Raw genomic sequence first — 22,015 nt, forward strand, 5'->3', positions numbered from 1 at the left:
GTAGGAAGAAACTGAAAGAAATTAAAATATTTTCCCAATAACTTCTTCCAGTCATAGAAATCCTGTGTGCTACTTGTATAGTGGATATAAAGCTTTCAGAAAAAAATGAGATTTTGTTTTTTCAAGTTGATCCTGTGCTTTTAATGAACCTGAAAAAACTCTACCATTTGGATTCGAAACTAAAGATTTGCTAAGACCATGCAGGGCAAGACATGGTCTACAGTTCAGATAGGATATACTGAAATCCATGAAAATGATTCAGTAACATGACAGAGGGTTATGGAAAGGAATATTGACTTCCTGACACTGAGCAAGTGAATACTAGCTCCTGCATTTTCAGACTTGTATAGGACTTTGCTACACAACTTCCACTGACCTAAATGCTTTGACAAGCTTCCTATTTATGAAGATGCTATTGCACTGCATCAAACATTTTTTAAAATAAAAAACATGAAAAAAAACTATAGAAATACAATGTCAAATAATTTCATACGCTGTGCTTTGAAGCGTGCATGGGGGCAAATGAGCATTTTGATCTGATGTATAAAAGGAAATGAGGATTAGTGGAATACAGACATGAAGTAAATAGTATTCAATCTCAAAGTAGTGCTATATTCTTTAGCATATGTTATGGGGTGGATAAAAAGAGAGAGCTGTCAGTTTTTTGATAGTGTTGTTTGAGAAAATTGAACAAAACAGACTGATGTGAAATAATATCTTCAATCATTCTTGTTCTGAAGTTTTATGTAGGGAATATTCTCCTGTGGTTAAAGTAGGGGACAGGGAGTCATGACTCTCTAGACTATTCACAGCTCTGCTACTGACTAACAGTGACCTTGGATAAGCCACTTAAGCTTTCTGTGCCTCTATGCATTAGTAAAATAGGGATGATAATCACCTACCTACTTCATAAGAGTGTTTTTGAAGTTTTACAAATTCTTATTTATAAAGTAATTTGATAACATCAGATGAAAGATTATACAGAAGCATAATTAGCACCATTGTTCTCATTCATTGTTCATAATTTCTCATTGCCAAACTACATAATAAAACCTCACTACTCCATTCCTCATCAACTTGATAAAAGAAACTAAAATGTTATGTAAAAACATGCACTTGCACAGAGCAACACTAAACTTTGGACTCCTGAATCTAGGTTCTGAATCTAATATATCCTGACATAAAGCAAAGCCTGAGTCTAAAACAATCCCACATGTAGTTCAGTGGAAATGCTCAGGATTTACACCAGTAGTATGTGTTTTAAAGAGTCTAATGTGGACCTTTTTGCCATTTGCAGTTCATTTATGGAAATGATGCATAGCATGGTGGGGCAGGGTGGACTAGGTCTGGAGGCCTCACTTCCTTGCCTCACCCTGCCCTAGAACAGAGCAAGGAGAAGTCCTCCAGGCAGCCTAGAGTGGCTACACAGGCACAGCCAATCAGAGGGGCTGCTGGAGCAACCACTGAAGGGCCAGATAAAAGGCAAGGAGCAGAGCCTTCGGTTGCTGTGTGGAGCTTGATGAGAGAGGACTGGATGCCTGGCTGGCTAGATGAGCAGCAGAACCATCGAAAGGTCAGTGCGGGCAGGCAGAGCATGGGGGACTGACCACAGAACATGGCCAGACCAGATGAGGGTACCAAGATGGGCCCTGCTGGTCTGGTTGCAGACTGAGCCCCGGGAGGGCTGCTGAAGAGGATGCCAGCTGAGGGTACTGAGATTGGCCCCAGATGGGTGGTTGAAAAAGGGAGTGCCTCTGGGAACAAACCTAAGAGCTACGGCCCCATAGCAGGGCCGTGATAAGAACCCAGAAAGGGTGGACAGTGTATGCAGCTCTGCCGGAGGGCTGAGTTGCTGAAGACCCGCCGAGAGAACCATTGGCTGCGGGGTGCTCGAGAGAGGTGGGTGCCACCACAATGTAAGACCAAAACAACAAAAGCAGGCTCACGCCCAGCCAACAGAAAGGGGCTGCCCGCAAGAGGTGTAAGCTCCCCCTGGAAAAGAACTGCTTGCAGGCATATCTGCCAGAGAAAGGGGGCACTCATGAGAGGTGGGTACCAACCCCATTACACATGGTATAAAGATGGTTACACTAAACTACTTTCACCTGTTGTGGAAAAATGTGGGAGGAGTTGCGGGAAGATTTAAAGTTTGTATGAAAAATCTGCTGCCTTTAGTAGGAATGGCAGCATTATTTAGACTACCTTCCTTGTGCTCCTCCCTGTCCTCTCTCAGTTGAATTGGTGCTTCTTACATTCCTCTCTTCAGCTCCCCCCTTTTCTGTGCTAAACAATCTGTTTTATATCATCAAAATAACTCTGTTGAATTATGCAAATACTATTTTCTGTAGCTGTTTGGAACATGAGGATATGGACTATAATTTCAAGCTTGTCTTGGTATTGCACACGGATAGGGGAAAACTGGGTTTAATAATCCATTCACTTTATTAGAGGGACAGACTATTTTTCTCTATGCTTCTGGGCTAGATTATACCTGGCCCATGATGTGACTGTGCTGTGAAGGGGAAGGAAGGAAGGAAGGACTCTTCTCCTTTGTGAGGCCTGTGCTAAGGGGTTAGGCAGAATTGCAGGCTCTGTACTCTGGGAAGCACAGGTACTGTAGCCTCCCAGAGTGGGCAGGGAGAAGGAAAGGCCCTGGCACTCCTCACCCTCAGGCAGTGGAGCTGCCTGGCCATGTGAGTTAGGGAGGAATAGCCTGGATGAGGAGCTGAGCCCAACTCTGAACTTTCATCCCACAGGAAATCCTGATAGTTCAACTATTGTTTTCATCCTGAATTGTGATGGCAGATAGACATATATGAAGAATTCATTGAATGAAACATTCAAAAAAGTTTTAAAAATTGAAACCTCTCATTTTGAGCCATTTCAACATAAAACTGCATTTCCCTATGGCAACACCTGGCTTCCTGGAAGTTGTAGTTCACATTCCTGATGCCTCCATTCTTCTCTATGGGCCAGGATCCCTAGCTGAACTACTACTGCCATGATGCATCGACAGGTATGCCCCTGACACTTGGTCAGAGTAAAGACTGCATTGTTATGGGGGATGTAGTCCAGCCAAGCAGCCTGGCCCACAGGGAATGGGCATCAAGCATCCAGACTGTAATTCCCATGAGGCAATGTGTCACCACAGAAAAATACAGTTTAATGTTGAACTCACTCAAAACAAAACATTTTATATTGGTCCAACAAACTAAAATATTTCCATTCAGTCAAACCAACCTGAAATGAAATCTCTTCTTTTGGATTTTCTGGCAGAAAATGTAAACATTTTGACAAAAAAAGAATTTTCCATTCTGCAAAATAATTTGATGTTTCAGAATTTTTCATTCCACATCAGACCAAAAATGAGACCATCTGAATCTTTTTTTGAGCGACTCACTCCAGTGGTTAGGGCACTCACTTGCAAAATGGGAGATCCAGCTTTGTTTTGCCTGATTCTGAGCAGGGACTTGACCCTGGTCCCCCAACATCCCAGAGTGAGTGCCAGGCTACGCAGTCTGTCGCCCAATATTTAATTATTTATACAAGCCGGAAGAGCTCCAAAAGGTGAGTTTGAGAAAGGGTTCCCACATCCCAGGTAAGTTCCCCACCACTAGATTATTGGCTATTTTGGGCTCTCTCTCTGGCTTTGATCATAAATTCTATCCTGGACTAGATAAAACTTTTTGACAAATGACCATTTCCCAAATTGGACAAAAATGTCCCGACAAACTCTGGTGACAACCCGTTGCTGTGAGTTATACCAACTCTAATGTTCTTGAAAGAGAATATGCACTCAAAACACTACTATGTGGTTCTAGTGTCAGGTGTATGGGAATAATGTCCTAGATCTAGCACAACTTTCTGAGGAAACTTTTTTGTAAGTTTTGTAAGTGAACGTGACCCATACTGGACCTGCAGTGAAAAAGTGAAAAATTACCTATCTGCTACAGAGCTTCTGCTGCTCATTTTTATCTTATATTTGATAGATTAATCATCACATGCACTCCATATCAATTTCAGTGAGCTTGGACTATGTTCCTTCCTAATAAGCCTCTGCAGCTTTAACATAAGACTTGGCCAATCCAAGGTAATTCAACATGGCATTTTGTATAGAGAGTGATAAAATGCTTCATTAAGCTGTATCTCTGATAATTGGAATGGTGATTACACATTTCTGAATAGGTAAAGGAGATTCATGTACTACTAAAAAGTGGATGCAAGATAAACACAAAAGCAGAAATGTTCAATTTACTGCACCCCTGAGCCACAGATATTGATGCTTTTCTGTCATGGGTACATCTCACTTTCTTTTCAGATTTGAACTTAAATGAAGGATCAGTTGGGTGCATTAAAGGTAGTGGCCTGATATATCACAGTCTATGTCTGAGGGAGAAAGAAAAATGGATTGTCTAGTTTATTATTGCTGTAGGAGGGGAAGAGGTTCACTTGGGAAATTAACAAACAGTATTTCAGGAGAGGATACAAAAAGGGTCAAGAGCAATCAAATAGAAAACCTTTCAGTAGCTGCATCTACATATTTTGCCTGCCCATGGATGTTAATAACTCTAATGTTACATGTGCAGCTGTTAGATTCATTGTAAGTATAGGGCTCTGATCCTACAAATTCATATGCCTGGGCAGACCCTTATACTGGACAGGTCTCCTTTGAAGTGTCACAGCCAAAATATGGAGAAGTATTTTACTTTTTACCATCAATAATTAATCATCTAAGCAATAATGGAGAGTGAGTTTTCAGTATTTTTGGAGTTTGCAAAGCAGTTGAAGCAATAACTAATCCTCGGTTTGAAGTATTTTATATAGTACTTTGTTTTCTTTTCTAAAGGTCAGAAACTGATTTATGTAACTTATGTATTCTGTGTTCATACGTAAAATTGTTACTGAAGATTTCTGGCATAATATTGGTTCAGGAAACTTCCAAAAAAAGGAGTCATCGTTTAAAGGAAGAAATATGGTACAATACCAGGCCAGATCAAATTTGAAAGAAGGTTTTTGCAATGAGGTAATATTGGAACTGCCCTGTATCAAGGTTAGAAAAGTGTGTAGGAAAAAAAGTTGAATATATTTAGATGGATATTTTTTTTCTAAGGAAGTTCTCTAGAACTGCCTATGGCTCTCCCCACATCTCTCAGAGCTAAGCAGGGTTGGTCTGGGTTAGAGAGTAGAGGCCACTAAGGTATATGTAGTTGTCATTGGAATGAGACGTAAGGCCAAGGGTCTGACCGTTTGTTCTAAATAATGATCCCATGGTGGTGGGTGGTGATGTCAGGTTGGTGACCTGGCCACATTCAAAGTAATATAAAAATTATGTTGTGATTACACTATTGAGCTTAAATTCTCCTTCTAAAATGACACTGTATTTTGTATTTCTAAACTGTTGTGCAATGTGGCTTTGTGGAATTAGAGTTGCTGTGTTTCACACAAGAGATGAGCATGTGTTGTCAATGGATAAAGTGATCCCTGTGCATAATTCATAAATGTTCCTGAGATAAAAGGCACTGCATAAATTTAAAATCATATAGCACTGCTTTCTGTATGGTAAATATTAGAGATAGGCTTAAGTGGTTCAGAAAAGATTGTCTCCTTCTGCCCCGTGTAGGGCCTACAAAAAATAACGTATTGCATGTCAGTTTGAATTCAGACATTGGCGGAACAACAGGCATTTGGGTTCTGAGATGATTGTATGGTCCAAATGATCAGTTTGGGGTTTAGCCTAAATAGGAGTTGTGGAGTCTCTGAAGTGTATCTGTTCTGCAAGCTCACCCTTTTGGGTCATGAGTCATAAGTTGCTATGTACACAGCTCATATAGAAAAGCAGAAGTACCCTAGAGGAAATACCATCAGAAACAAGGTACACAATTGAAGTCACAATTAAAAAAAAAAAGAATAGATGATAATCCCATTATTTTCTTGTCATCGTGAGTAATCCTTATTACCCGTGTTATAGTCTCATAGTTATAGCTTAATCTTATATTTTTATAGTCTTGGAGTGTTGTTTATGACTTTCCCTTCTTTCCAGTATAGAGCAAAATTCAGGACCATTTTTTTTAAACAGAACTAGTGCCCTTAAATTGTTTTTTATTGGTTTTTTTCTGCATCTAGAGTTGTGTATTTGATGGAATTTGCTTTTTCATCAGATTTCTAGAATGATGAAATCGAATAATTTTCTGCAATAGCACTTTTGTGCATTTTTCATGAAACAGAAGTCTTTTCAGATCTCAAAATACTGATATTTTCTTAAAGGAAATTGAACTTTCATGTCACCATGGAGAGGGAAGGGGGAGCTTTATCTTTGCTTTAGAAAAATGAAATATTTACACACAAAGTTTTGCAACATAGGCAGACGTTTTTCCTGCACCATAAGGGAACTGTCAACATGATAAAGGTGTCTATATATACGGCTAGAGAAGTAGTTTACAATGCGCATATATATTTATATATTCCTCTGTTTGTCTGTTCTCTCTCTCTATATATATATATATATACACACACACACTCTTAAGGAAACTGGTATTTCCTTAAAGCAATTAAATGGGACAAAATTCACATGAAGTTGGGTAAGATGCATTCATCAGAGTGAAAGTTGTGAAGACTATAGGAAGTACATATATGAATTGGAAAAAATAGCATTTTTCTGTCTCTCACTCAGAACAAGAGCAGCACCCTAGTTTTCTCATGGTGTTTTTATTAATGCTTCAGGTTAATAGTAGGACACTATAGGCAGCATATTAATATGCACCTGGATGCATTTTACATTTAATGTGGGTCCAAGATATTGTTATAAATAGGTCACTTACAGTCCTTTCCTTGTCTTTATGCCATTACATCCTTTTGAATAGATATCACTTATTTTATCAACGATCTAACTGAGAAACATGAAGCATCTCCCTGCCATTGTCAGTCTACCACTTCAATTTTTCACCTTGATAGGCTTCCATTTACATGGTGGAATCTGGAGGATCTTGTCAATCCTCTCTCCCTTCATTTTAAAATAAATATGAATTTATGAGCTCCCATGTCTCATCTACAATGTTTCTGGCCAAAGAAGCTCCAACAGGACTCTCTTCCAGGGCCATTAATGGCATTTCTCAGTTTGCCCAAAGAGACTTTTTTAGAAATGTGAGGTTCAACATCATCTGAAAGATAAGATGTTCTATCAGTGCAGAACACTATAATTATGCCACATTAGGTTTTGTTCTCACTGTCAATTTTGATAGAATTTTTCCATTTTCTGAATGGAAAATTCAAAATGAATTTTTTTTAGAATCATTTCAGAATAAAACAAATTCCTTCATTTCAACATTTTGAAACAATTTAATTTCAGCATATTATTTTCAAAGTAAATGAAATTACACTTCTATTTAGAAAAATCCCATGGGAATATCCAATTGTTTTGCAGTCTAAAAACTTTCTGGGAAACGTTTTTTCCAACCAGCCCTATTTATAAGTACATCTCTAGAAGGTGTTATAAATGTTTAGGAGCCATGGCTATATGGAATCTTACAATAGACTAACCATTTATTAAAAACATCTTTTAATCATTTATTATTTTTTTATGAAATATTTATGAATAGAGCCTTAATAAAGTGTAACCAATATTTTTCTGTTATGTTTCTGAGCCTGAGGCTTTGTTTCACATGTTTTCTTGACACATGGAGAGCGTATAGACCAACGCTCCTAACAGCTTCAGTGTTACCAGTCCAGTATGTGACATTGAGCCCAGGGCTACATCTCCATGCATGGCAGCGAGGGGGAAGTATGTTTCTGTTTGGGATGACTTTGGGTAGGAGCAAGTTGTACAATGTCGTACAATGTTTACAGACAAAACAACCTTCCAGAGAATACGGACAGACTTTTTTAAAAAAAATCACTGAAATTTGAAGCTTACCTGCAAACTTGATGTGGAATTTATTTTCGGGTTTTAATATTTGAACATATAACGGACATTTTGGAGCAAAGTCTTTAACTGCCCAGGCTCTTAAAATGGTTTGATGATCCTAGAATAAAATAGGAAATACAATGTGATGACAATGGAATTCAAGTAATCCTTTTGTTAAATCAAACGTAAAAAAGCCCTCCTAGCTGCTGACCAATCTGATGACTACGTTTCAGAAAGGTCACTTTAAAATCATAACACACTAGCTGATTGTATACATTTATATATATTGTAGTTCTATACTGTATGGGGTCATGTACGCTGCCAGGTTGCCATTTAGATTTGTACAAAATCTAATCTATGTAATCATTTATATGGCCCCCATCATTGTAGCATCTGGAAAAAAGCCATTAATGGAGATGACAGCACAGGAAAAATAAATAGATCACTTATAAACATGGATTTTTTTTTAAAAAGTCCACATTTATGCTAAATGCTAATGGTCCTTTATAATATAAGTAAAAGTCCATGCTCATCTGTTTCCTTATACAGAGCTGAGCCTCTGCCTGTGGACTGAAGTTTTGAAGGGCATGGGAGAGGGCATGCTGTCTCCATGCCAAGTTTTCCCCCCCTTAACTAAGCCCTATAGAAGCTATTCTATGTTGCTTGTGCAGAGTGGGAAGGGAAGCAGGAAGCAGTCTTACTCCCCCATATTCTCCTTCCTCTTGCACCTGCAAAGCAAGACAGTCTGCGGTCACTTACACAATTTCTCCCTTGCAACCACAAGTTGTTGACTAGCTACTTGTACTTGAGTAATATTGTTCTTTGTTGTTTTATATCTGTGTCCTTCACTTATTCTTACTCCATCATATTTAGCTCAAAGGAGAAGTGTATACAAATAAGTGCCATTAAGTGCCATTGTAAGGAACATGATGATACTAATGATTAAAAAAAAGTTATTTAATATGAAGCCCTAAATTTTAAATACATCCAGAGATCCTAGTAGCATTTGATGGTAAGTTTGCATTTTTGATTTAACCTGGAAATATGAAGATTATTCTTTCCACAGCACACTCAAGCTTAATGTTGCTTCTTACAATTTAGGAAAATATATCCAAAGGTAAAAATCCCCAATTACCCAGGAAATAATGACATTCTATTTCTTATTGGGGGGTCTGTTTCCAGTAATCTCTGAAAATTTTTCAAATTTAACTCATTTTTATCAAAGATGTATGTATTGAAACACAGTTTCCTGTCAGTTCCACATCACAGAAAGCTAAGAAATGTGTGTGTGTGTATGGAAGGAGAGGGTTGCGTTATTGGTTTGGTTTGTGTGAAACAACCCTATTTTAGCAACACAGTTAAGTTAAATGATTTTCACATGCTAACTGAATGATCAAGCATATCATAATACTCCTGTTTGTGAAACCATAGCATTTTATTAAGTCCCAGCATTTGAATGAGATTAAAAGATATGGAGTTAACCATTTAAATCCCAAGGTTTTTGAGCCACAACAGACCTAATTTGTCACTTTTTTGAGAAACTATAAAAATGTGCAGATATAATGGTACAGTTTAATTATAGACCAATACCAGTAAATTTCCAAGACATCTATTGTATTTTCCATACTTTAAGAATGAGTTGCTTTCAGCAAGAACTCTTTCATTATTGCACATCATGAAATAAGTATATAGATTAATACATTCAATTTCATGAAATATTGTTAAATTCAATTTAGCCTTAGAGGAACATATCAATTTTCATTTATTTCAGAAAAAATAATAACAGAGCAGAGAACAGGAACCAATTCTGTGGCCATGCCTAGTCAAGTGAGAATGAAAAGAATGATTCATTACATTTGCAATGTCATCAGTAAGAAAAGCTTCCAGACTGGATCATAAGGGAAAATCTCTGCCTGAAATAGTGTGTAATTGATAGGTTTCAGAGTAACAGCCGTGTTAGTCTGTATTCACTTAGGTGCCACAAGTACTCCTTTTCTTTTTGTGTAATTGATATCTTCAGACCACTCCACTATAATGTCAATTGAGGCAGTACCACATATTCTTTCTGTGAAGTACTAGAATGACATAACAGACATTTTCAGGGAGGTAAAGCAGATTTGTTCAAAAATTGTGTTTGTGTTGCGTTAACTCTCAGTAAGATGTAAGGAAGACTGAGCTTCAAGAAACTGCATGTGGAGCTCCCTTTAAATGTCTAGCTTTAATGTGGTCACGGAAGTTCCACCTCAGCACTATGCACTAAGCACTATGCTGTAAGCATTCCTTTTAGTTTGCAAAGACATCTAGCAGGCTCAGTTAATTCCTTTACCTATAGTAGGTGACTTTCCATGCCATCTGCGTTCTTACTGTTTTGTCTCATTAATGAAATGATGCTCTAACCCACTGCCACGGTCACAGAAGGCCCTGAAAACAGCAAAATAGATGCTTGGACATGAAAATACTATTTCATACCCCAGCATGTGTGAGAGGTTTGGAGGTAGAGATTGGCCAGGGCTGGAAAATCCACGTAGCTGCAGATCCCCTACCTAATAATTGTAGAGGGATAGAACAACAGTTGCAAGGGATGATGCAGCCTTCAGTCATTGCCTCTTTGATAGGAGGATTTCTTTTTCCACACCTCTTGCATGGCAATATACACACAGCTTGTTTACTTAGGTTGTGTGCAGGGATGAGGCTTTGCCTAAATGAATTTTAAACCGCTACTGATACAGTAGACGCAAATTATTTTCCTTGCCCATGTTTAATATAATTAAATAAATGATGTAGATTAGATTTACTACAAAAAGTATTCCAGTTCTACTGCATCAGTATTACTCTCATGAGTTAGGTAAAATTTCCCATGATAGATGGAAAGTATACCAGCCAATGTTAACTTTGGTTATACGCAGTAATCATATATATATTTCTTCCAAAGATTATTCCAAATATTGTCTTTGCATTTTTTTTATTTCCTTTGTTTTAATATTATTTCCTCCCAGTAGCTTAAAGCTGTCAGGAGCTATAGTGAGCGGAGTATTTTTGTAGAGAACAAGAATTTTTTTTATTAAAGACAGACATTTTAAATAAAAACCACATTGTCCTAAATGTAAAACACTGGTAGATTATTCATATAAAGAAAAGAGGCAAACCTTTAGAAGTTAAAATCCATTTCAATTTTAACATTTGCAGAACATATGTTGCCACACTTGTTATACCACTACATGCTGTAGCTCCTTTTTTAATATTCTCTTTGTGATCCTGACAGTACAGAGGTTCACCTTGAAAAATATTTATAAACTTTACTTGTGCAATACATTCAAGTATTCATTACAAGATCACCTCTGTGCAAATGCATTATTCACTCAGCCTGCTCTCATGGCACTCGCTGTCACATTGCTCTTGTTACCCACATGATTTGTGTCATTCAAATTGTTACCAGTGTGGGGAAACTTCCAAATGCAACTTGGGCAGAGTCTAAAGGGGGCTAAGCTGGAGTAACATATGCCCCAAGAAGCCTGCTTTAACTAACACATCTTTAAACCTTCTTGTTATTGCCTTTTAAACCTTCCTGTGACTGCATTTGCTGCACGTCTATTTTTTAATAAATGAGTGACACCTACTCATACACAGTATATCAAAGTCAGAAGTGTTGTGTAAGGAGATACTGTCTGGGTAGTGGGTGTAAATCTAAGGTGGTTTAACATACCTGCTGAGGGAGTTAAAAGAAGGTGTAAATTACACCAACCTGGACTCCTGCAATCTCATCTGTGAACTTCTAAATGCTTTGTACAGCCACATAGTTTTGTACTAATACTTGACTGTAAAGAGATTTGTACAATTTAAAAAATAAATAAATAAAAAGCTCAATTTTTACAGGAGTTCAGAACAAAATTGTTTAGAATAAAGTTTGTTTTTATATGTCATCTTTCATAGTCATGGTATCTAATATAATGAGTTAAGTGCTCATATAATAATTCAGTGACTGTAGGAAACCTGAAGAGTCCATTCAGTGATTACCACAGAGGGGTCTGCACAAGAAGCTGCTGCCACAGGGAAAAGAGTTAGACTCCAAAAGGTGCTCTTCGCCAGGTCACTTCTTGGCCTGAACAAATAGCATCCCTTACAAGACAACAGATAACATGGCTAATAGGGGGTGTGGAAAGTTGAAAAATGCCTGCCCGCACTACAGGAAGCTCCCACTTCTGATAGGGAATAAGGAAAGTGGCTAGTGGCCCCATTGAAGTCACCTGTTGTCTTGCTGCTGTCCTGCTAAACTCTAGTGATAGTCCATGGATCAGGCCCAACATAAATCCTGAGTCCGCAATCCATGGACCTATTGAAGTGGCAGGCAGCGGCAGCCTCTTGCCAGCCAACAGCAGTCATAACAAATGAGCAGAATCACTGACTAGTCAGAGCCGACAGGAGCTTTGGGTTGAGGGGAGAGGAACCACTTTGTTCTGAGTTATGATGTGTATTTTGGCCAGGTGGCTGAAACAGGGACACTTAAGTTTTGTAGCGATACCCAGTTTGATTGTGCGCTTAAAATATTTGCATGCCCTTGAATGGATCTTTGACTATTGCGCAGTGGAAATTAGAGGCTTAAAAAAGTAGCTAAGCAATGGCACTTCTACCAGTCCAGCGCCCCACTCAAGTGTTGCAGTTTAAAATCAGCTTTGGATATAAGATGTCAGGGTGCACTCTGAAACCAAACCCTTTTGGCTCAGTAGCAAGCTATAACCATCGTAGCCATTCTTAAACATTGAACGTTATGGTGATGCAACAGGGAACTGGCTTTGGTAGGTTGAAGCTTTCTCAAATTCAACCATAAAATATATCCTTTTTTGAGCTTTAAATTCCATTCTGATAGCTGATACTCAGCTGCCTAATTTCTGTTTTCATATCCCCTTCTGCATGATTTATCCCTCACCCTCCCTCTTGTCCATCCTCCAACCAATGTTGGTCTGGTTTCCATAAAGGTAGGAAGGGCAAAAAAGTGTGCCTGGAGGGGTTAGGAGTGGAAAAACTAAATCTTAGTGTTTTTGAGGAGAAAAGGGAGAGAGACTTTACGGGCCATGCCCTTCGTATAGACATTTACACCCATGCAAAACTGCTGCCAAATCAGAATGGTGGTGACAATTTGCACAGTCACAAACATCTACAAAAGTTGCAGGTCAGTATAGAATCAGGCCCACAGTCTACGATGGAAGAAAAATGTTGCCCTCAATAAGTGAGCATTGGTCAAGAAAACTCTTTCTGATGGAGTGGGAAGAATAAAGGCAAGACTCCTGTTGGGAGAGAGTCATAGTTACTGAGTAGGACAGCCCAGTTTAAGGGCAGGAATTGAACTCAAGAGCAGGGCAATTCTACTGAAGAACTATCTGAGTGTAGGACTAAGCAATACACATAGTGAGTACTCTACCACCAAAATGGGGAAGCGTTGGTATAAGCAGTGCCGCCACGACAAGGCCCTTCCCCTTAGGCACTGGTTATAGGGAAAAAAGTCTTTATAGTAATATGTAAAAAATTCAAGGTAACAGGACAGGGGAGCACAATTGATGCCCCTTTGTCAGTGCTCAATGTGAAGGGAGACACTACAACGGCCATTAGCCACCATGTTAGCAGTGGCCCAGCCCACATTCCAACAAGGCATTCAGATCACAGATAGCAAAAGGTAATAGGAACATTTCTTCAATAGTATTTGTATTTTTGAATGCTGGCTGCTCTGAATATATTTGTAAATCAGTGTTGTCAGCTATCTCTTCTGGAAGTGGCATAGCTAGTGCTGTAAGCACAAAATGGAGACTGTAGTAGGGCAGCCCTGACACTAACTTGTTCTGGGGCCTTCAGCATGTTGCTTTACTTCATTGTCTCCTCGTCCGAAACAATTAAGAATAACTTTTCTTACCTACGTCAGATAACATTTGTGAGGCTGGATTAGTTGAACTCAGCCTCACAAGTTACCAGTTGCATTGATGTTTCCCAGGGCACAGTGTCCCCGGTGGCAGAAAGTCTGCTTGGAGGGGTTCCAACACTCCAAGATGCCTCTGCAGCCCCAAAGTGGCCAATGCTGGCTGGGATGGATGAAGGACTAGATGTCCAGTAGATGTGTTGATTCAGCATGTTCCCCTAAACAGCCTCCTTTGGAGTTCTGAATATCCTTTAAAGCTGTCCTTTCCTGTTAGAAACTTTGAGGAGATAACACCAAAACTGCTTTTCCTTCATCAAGGTGAATCTCTCCTGGAGTGTAGCTGCCCCTACCATTGCAGAAAGGTGCAAGTTGCAATCTCCTGCACAAGCAGTGGTGAATCAAACCCTCTATTTGCAGAGTTATTATTCTGGATCAGGTGGTTAAATAATTTAGGTTGTTTTGGTTACTAGTATGTTTTGGATTGCTATCAGTAGAGGGAACCATTAACGATTCAACAAGTATGAATTTACCTGGGTACTTGTAGTAACGATAGCCTCTTCCTGTACTTAGAACAGGAGATGCCACAATACCTCAGTCACTGCAGCATGGCAAATTCTGAGTGCCTGCTCTCCTTGAAGCATGCTATTTAATTGTCCTTCCAGTATCTTTTGCTGCAGTATTCTCAGGATTTTGTAACTTATTATCAAGGCCCTTTTTGGAGGTAGGTATCAAATGTTAGATGATGATATCAGTTTTGGGAATGTCTTGGTAGACACCTAGGTCCAGATGCTCACATTATCACTGATGTCAATTCAGTCATGCCCATTTACACCAGCTGAGAGTCTGGCCCTTTGATTTGCTTTGAATTAACATAACTTTTGTGGCATATTCAAACACCTTCTAAGGTGTCTTAATACAAATGAACAATTGCCCCACTAAAATCTGCAGCTAAGGGAGCATATATTCCACTCCAGGGGATCATCTTTTCTTCTTCTGACCTACAGCTTTATTGGTTCCGTTGTCCTGCCTTCTCTGGTGCTGCTGCTCTGTCCCTGATAACACTGCCTGAAAAGTGGCATGTTTAAGGTGGGGAGTAACTGGGATTGGAAGGCTGAGATAATGGTTATGATGATTGGATTATAGACTTATTTATTTATTAAATATACTGTATAGCTTTATGCAGAACCTTCACATTTTCTGTGTTAAACATGAAGGATGGAAAATTAAGCACCACTTTTTATTGCCTAGAATGAGATCAGTAGCCTGAGAGGTAGATAAAACAATATTACAGTCTGGGTCAAGTCCAGCTAAAATTCTTAGATTTTACATCTCTAGGCATGTTTCTTTGTTTATACATCTCTATATAAAAAGGATTTTTTTAAAAAAAGGTGGGGAAGATATAAGTTTAATTGAAATTACTGAAAATTATAACCATGAGCACTAGCAAATTACAAAAACTGTCTTGATTTCCTCTGGTAATATGTAAGATTCCTAATTTAACTCCACAAATGCTTAAATCTAAGTGAACCATCCTCTGCAGCCTGAGACCCTTTTGAGCAAAAATTACTAACTGTGTTTAATTTGAGATGGAGGTGTGTGTGTGGCGGGAAGCCTGTGACCCTCTTGAGCAAAGACTACTAACTGTATTGTACTTTGGGATGGAGGTGTGGGGGAAGTAAGTAAGATGTGATCATAAAACTTACTTCTGTTAGTGGAGTTTTCCAGTGGGTCTTTCAAAGCAACAGGGCAGAACGCTACTCCAGTGCACTCTAGCTCTTATGGAAATGTTTTTAATTTTATCAACAGATTTGTGGGAATCTGGATCTGTTTAAATTATCAGTGGTCTCCCTTTATGGATGTGTACTTCCCATTATTAACAATTGTTACCAGACAAATCATAATGAATGATTTATTCAAAGAATCCAGCCTCTCTTATTTGTGAATTGACCACTTTTTGTCAAATTCAATAGTTATTAAAAATTAATCACATAATTTCTATACATAATTCTTAGTCTGTAGCTGTTTGGAAGCAGTTCACAGTGGGCATCTGATTTTTGAGTGGAAGCATAAGTAATATCATATGTCTGTTTCCTAACTGGATTAATATAACTCTTAGAATTGTGTTTCTAGCCCAAACATTGCAAATAGTCCCATTGACTTCAATAAGATGTTCTGCATGACTAGAAGCTACTCTTGTGAATATTTATTGATTTTTTTTGCTTATATAATTATAAAGAATCAATATATTTCATATTTTTGTACTTTAAATTACCTCTCTGACACAAAATAAAAAAAATCACAACAATATATTTTGCACTGCATGAAAAATGAGTTTTATGTTTACATACCAAGATTTTAAATCTCTCTAATTTTCTTGTATAAATCTGACCTTACCTCTTGTTTGTACAACTTTTCTTACTGAGGAAGCAGTAATTTACAAAAAATTGTATGTGAGATGTACTATTAAATTCTGTGTTATAAACAAGTGCAATCCTGTCTCCATTGAAATCTATTGCCATTTACTTTAAAGTGGCCAGGATTTCTATGTCTAAGATGTATGTGTAAATTGGACAGTTATAACATTTATCCCTAGTTTTCTTAGACTCTAATCTCTTTGGGGCAGGGGATTCTTTTTGTTCCATGTTTGTGCAGCACCTATTACAACGAGGTCCTGCTCCCTAACTGGAGCTCCAGTCTGCTATGATAATACAAATCGTAGTTTACAAAGAATAAGGTCCCTACAAGAATAAGCGCGCCCCTCATGCCCCTGTCCCCCGCATCTTTCTGTCAGATCCAGAAGGGTGGACGCCTACTTCTGCACAGAGCTCATAATAGTAATAACAGTGTGAACAGCATACACGTGATTTTTAGAAGAATTTCTAAAGAACTTACCGCTGCTGGCCTGTCCACCTCGCACCGGCTACTCAGAATGAAACAGGCCTCAGCATCATCCATCCTAAAAGCAAATGGAGAAAGCAAAAACTATCAAATGTTATATATTTCTATTTAAGCCACGATGTCATCTGTGACAGCAATCCAAGTGTGCACAATTCTTACAGCATAAATTCTTGCTATGAACTTGTATTTCTAACAGTTAATGATAGCTTTATGCCTAGAAGTATATTGAACCAAAGTTTTAAGTCAGCTATTTTCATGTATTTTCTGAATGTCAGCTGTTTCTGAGTTTCGCCACATAGTCGTTCTCAGTAACTATGGCTCTAGTCTTGTGGTATACCTTTTACTAATACCAAGAGGAGTTGTGCCTCAGCAAAAGCTGAAGTATTCAGCCTAAACTCAGTACTTTGTAAAATGCCGTGGGGTATCATGAGTACAAAAGGGGATATGTGGAACCAATGTATTCACTCTAAGAGTACAATAATTCATGTCCCTTTAACCAACCTATGTGATCGGGGACTCTTTACTGAGAAGAATAGACAGGCCTGTAACCAGAGCTGATCCAGAGAATAGAAGGGTATTCTGTTTTCCAGGTGCTAAGATACGGGATGTAGATCTGAGGTTGAAAAGGATCCTAAAGGGAGCGGGAAAGAATCCCCTAATTATCCTTCATGTGGGAACAAATGATACGGCTAGATTCTCGCTGGAAAGTATTAAGGGAGACTATGCTAGGCTGGGGAAGATGCTTAAGGAAATTGAGGCTCAGGTGATCTTCAGTGGGATTCTGCCTGTTCCTAGAGAAGGGCCACAAAGGTGTGACAAGATTATGACTATCAACAGATGGCTTAGGCAGTGGTGCTATAAGGAGGGCTTTGGGATGTATGGCCACTGGGAGGCATTCATGGACAGACGACAGTTCTCTCAGGATGGACTTCATCTGAGTAGGGAAGGAAGTAGACTTCTAGGATGGAGGCTGGCACAACTGATTAAGAGAGCTTTAAACTAGGAATTTGGGGGAGATGGTTGGGAGATGTTCAGATAATCTCCACGCCGGATTTTAGCATTGAGAGGGAAGAAAACGAAGTAAGAAAGGATACAGCCGTGGGTAGGAGAATGGATATAAGGAGGAAGGGCAGTGTGGATACCAGCCTAATAGGTTATACTGGCTGTAGAATGACCATCCCTAATCGGGTACAGAATGTGAGCGAGGCCAAACAGCAAAATTAAGATGTTTGTACACTAATGCGAGGAGCCTAGGTAACAAAATGGAGGAACTAGAGCTACTGGTGCAGGAAGTGAAACCAGATATTATAGGGATAACAGAAACATGGTGGAATAGTAGTCATGACTGGACTGCGGGTATTGAAGGGTATGTGCTGTTTAGGAAAGACAGAAATAAAGGTAAAGGTGGTGGAGTAGCATTGTATATCAATGATGAGGTAGAATGTAAAGAAATAAGAAGCGATGGAATGGATAAGACAGAGTCCATCTGGGCAAAAATTTCACTGGGGAAGAAAACTACTAGAGCCTCCCCTGTGATAGTGCTTGGGGTGTGCTACAGACCACCGGGATCTAATTTGGATATGGATAGAGCCCTCTAATGTTTTCAATGAAGTAAATACTAATGGAAACTGCATGATTTGTTAGTCTCTAAGGTGCCATAAGTCCTCCTTTTCTTTTTGCGGATACAGACTAACATAGCTACTACACGGAAACCTGCGTAATCATGGGAGACTTTAACTTCCCAGATATAGACTGGAGGACGAGTGCTAGTACTAATAATAGGGCTCAGATTTTGCTAGATATGATAGCTGATAGATTCCTTCATCAAGTAGTTGCTGAATCGACTAGAGGGGATGCCATTTTAGATTTGGTTTTGGTGAGTAGTGAGGACCTCATAGAAGAAATGGTTGTAGGGGACAATCTTGGGTCAAGTGATCATGAGCTAATTCAGTTCAAACTGAACGGAAGGATTAACAAAAATAAATCTGCAACTAGGGTTTTTGATTTCAAAAGGGCTGACTTTCAAAAATTAAGGAAATTAGTTAGGGAAGTGGATTGGACTGAAGAAGTTATGGATCTAAAGGCAGAGGAGGCCTGGGATTACTTTAAGTCAAAGCTGCAGAAGCTATTGGAAGCCTGCATCACAAGAAAGGGGAAAAAATTCATAGGCAGGAGTTGTAGACCAAGCTGGATGAGCAAGCATCTCAGAGAGGTGATTAAGAAAAAGTGGAAAGCATACAGGGAGTGAAAGATGGGAGGGATCAGCAAGGAAAGCTACCTTATTGAGGTCAGAACATGTAGAGATAAAGTGAGAGAGGCTAAAAGCCAAGTAGAGTTGGACCTTGCAAAGGGAATTAAAACCAATAGTGAAAGGTTCTATAGCCATATAAATAAGAAGAAAACAAAGAAAGAAGTGGGACTGCTAAACACTGAGGATGGAGTGGAGGTCAAGGATAATCTAGGCATGGGTCAATATCTAAACAAATACTTTGCCTCAGTCTTTAATAAGGCTAATGAGGATCTTAGGGATAATGGTAGCATGACAAATGGGAATGAGGATATGGAGGTAGATATTACCATGTCTGAGGTAGAAGCGAAACTCGAACAGCTTAATGGGACTAAATCGGGTGGCCCAGATAATCTTCATCCAAGAATATTAAAGGAATTGGCACATGAAATTGCAAGCCCATTAGCAAGAATTTTTAATGAATATGTAAACTCAGGGGTTGTACCGTATGACTGGAGAATTGCTAACATAGTTCCTATTTTTAAGAAAGGAAAAAAAAGTGATCCGGGTAACTACAGGCCTGTTAGTTTGACATCTGTAGTATGCAAGGTCTTGGAAAAAATTTTGAAGGAGAAAGTAGTTAAGGACATTGAGGTCAATGGTAAATGGGACAAAATACAACATGGTTTTACAAAAGGTAGATCGTGCCAAACCAACCTGATCTCCTTCTTTGAGAAAGTAACAGATTTTTTAGACAAAGGAAATGCAGTGGATCTAATTTACCTAGATTTCAGTAAGTCATTTGATACCGTGCCACATGGGGAATTATTAGTTAAATTGGAAAAGATGGGGATCAATATGAAAATTGAAAGGTGGATAAGGAATTGGTTAACAGGGAGACTACAGCGGGTCATAGTGAAAGGTGAACTGTCAGGCTGGAGGGAGGTTACCAGTGGAGTTCCCCAGGGATCAGTTTTGAGACCAATCTTATTTAACCTTTTTATTACTGACTTAGGCACAAAAAGTGTGCTAATAAAGTCTACGGATGATACAAAGCTGGGAGGTATTGCCAATTTACAGAAGGACCGGGATATCATATAGGAAGATTTGGATGACTTTGTAAACTGGAGTAATAGTAATAGGATGAAATTTAATAGTGAGAAGTGTAAGGTTATGCATTTAGGGATTAATAACAATAATTTTAGTTATAAGCTGCGGACGCATCAATTAGAAGTAACGGAGGAGGAGAAGGACCTTGGAGTATTGGTTGATCATAGGATGACTATGAGCCGCCAATGTGATATGGCTGTGAAAAAAGCTAATGCGGTCTTGGGATGCATCAGGGGAGGTATTTCCAGAAGAGATAAGGAGGTTTTAGTACCGTTATACAAGGCACTGGTGAGACCTCATCTGGAATGCTGTGTGCAGTTCTGGTCTCCCATGTTTAAGAAGGATGAATTCAAACTGGAACAGGTACAGAGAAGGGCTACTAGGATGATCCGAGGAATGGAAAACCTGTCTTATGAAAGGAGACTCAAGGAGCTTGGCTTGTTTAGCCTAACCAAAAGAAGGTTGAGATATGATTGCTCTCTATAAATATATCAGAGGGATAAATACTAGGGAGGGAGAGGAATTATTTAAGCTCAGTACCAGTGTGGACACAAGAACAAATGGATATAAACTGGTCATTGGGAAGTTTAGACTTGAAATTAGATGAAGGTTTCTAACCAGCAGAGGAGTGAAGTTTTGGAATACCCTTCCAAGGGAAGCAGTGGGGGCAAAAGACATATCTGGCTTCAAGATTAAACTCGATAAGTTTATGGAGGAGATGGTATGATGGGATAACATGATTTTGGCAATTAATTGACCTTTAACTATTCATGGTAAATAGGCCCACTGGCCTGTGATGGGATGCTAGATGGGGTGGGATCTGAGTTACTACAGAAAATTCTTTCCTGGGTATCTGGCTGGCGAATCTTGCACATATGCTCAGGGTTTAGCTTATCGCCATATTTGGCGTTGGGAAGGAGTTTTCCTCCAGGGCAGATTGGAAGAGGCCCTGGAGGTTTTTCGTCTTCCTCTGTAGCATGGGGCACGGGTCACTTGCTGGAGGATTCTCTGCTCCTTGAAGTCTTTAAACCACAATAGCTCAGACATAGGTGAGAGATTTTTCGCAGGAGTGGGTGGGTGAGATTCTGTGGCCTGTGTTGTCCAGGAGGTCGGACTAGATGATCATAATAGTCCCTTCTGACCTTAATATCTATGAATCTATCTATGAATCTAAACACCTTCAGATACATCAGGGTACTTTTCTGTACATAACTCAATTTCCTATCTTAGGTATAATGATATGCACTGCCAGTAAGAATGTATGAAAAGTTCATGTTGTACTGATACTTAGTCCTTCTATAGTGCATTTCCTCCACCTATCTCACAGCACTTTAAAGAGGGGTGAAATAATATCTCCATTTTAAAGATGGGAAATCTGAGGCACAGAGAGATTAAGTGATTTGCGTATGGTCACACACTGAATCAATTGCAAAGCTGGCAAATTGAATGCAAGTCTCATGACTCGATCCTCTATATGGTATTGAGAGGTTAGAAATTTGGAAAAATGTTCCACCTGACTGCTTTTTGAAGAAATTTCTGATTTTGAGATCAATATGACTCATATTAAAACAAAAATGTATTTTTTCAGGTGTACAATTTGAAATCAGACTCCCCTTAAATGTACATAGACACATCTATTTTAAAACCAAAGCTAAAACATCATATACCACTGTTTAAATTTAATGAAAAAATCCATTGTAGAGTATATGATAGATACAGATTTGAACACTAAATTATAGGGCAAATTTTGCTTCATATCATGTGTATCCCCATTAATATCCATGGGCTTGACCAAGTGAAATAGAGAAGAATTTGGCATGTGTTCCATTTTAAAAATCTTACTCAGTCAAACCTTGCTATTGTTAATTATATCAATGCAAAGCAAGGTCCCAGTTCCAGAAGCACTTATTCATGTGTTTCAATTTTATTAACACAAGTAGTCTTGTCATTTTCCTGATTTTATAATATGATATTA

At 38.9% G+C, this 22,015-nt stretch overlaps 1 protein-coding gene across 1 annotated transcript in view; it reads right to left on the minus strand.

Moving 5' to 3' along the window:
- The window catches only part of KCNT2 (potassium sodium-activated channel subfamily T member 2), a 277,251-nt gene that overhangs the window by 100,161 nt on the left and 155,075 nt on the right, over positions 1–22,015 (minus strand). The window contains exons 13-14 of the mRNA XM_074961164.1: positions 16,698–16,761; positions 7,910–8,018 (exon numbers count right to left, since the gene is read on the minus strand). Of these exons, the coding sequence (XP_074817265.1) occupies positions 7,910–8,018; positions 16,698–16,761 (173 nt within the window). The remainder of the gene's footprint in view (positions 1–7,909; positions 8,019–16,697; positions 16,762–22,015) is intronic.

Source organism: Natator depressus, chromosome 8 (assembly GCF_965152275.1).
Source record: "Natator depressus isolate rNatDep1 chromosome 8, rNatDep2.hap1, whole genome shotgun sequence".
Taxonomy (NCBI): domain Eukaryota; kingdom Metazoa; phylum Chordata; order Testudines; family Cheloniidae; genus Natator; species Natator depressus.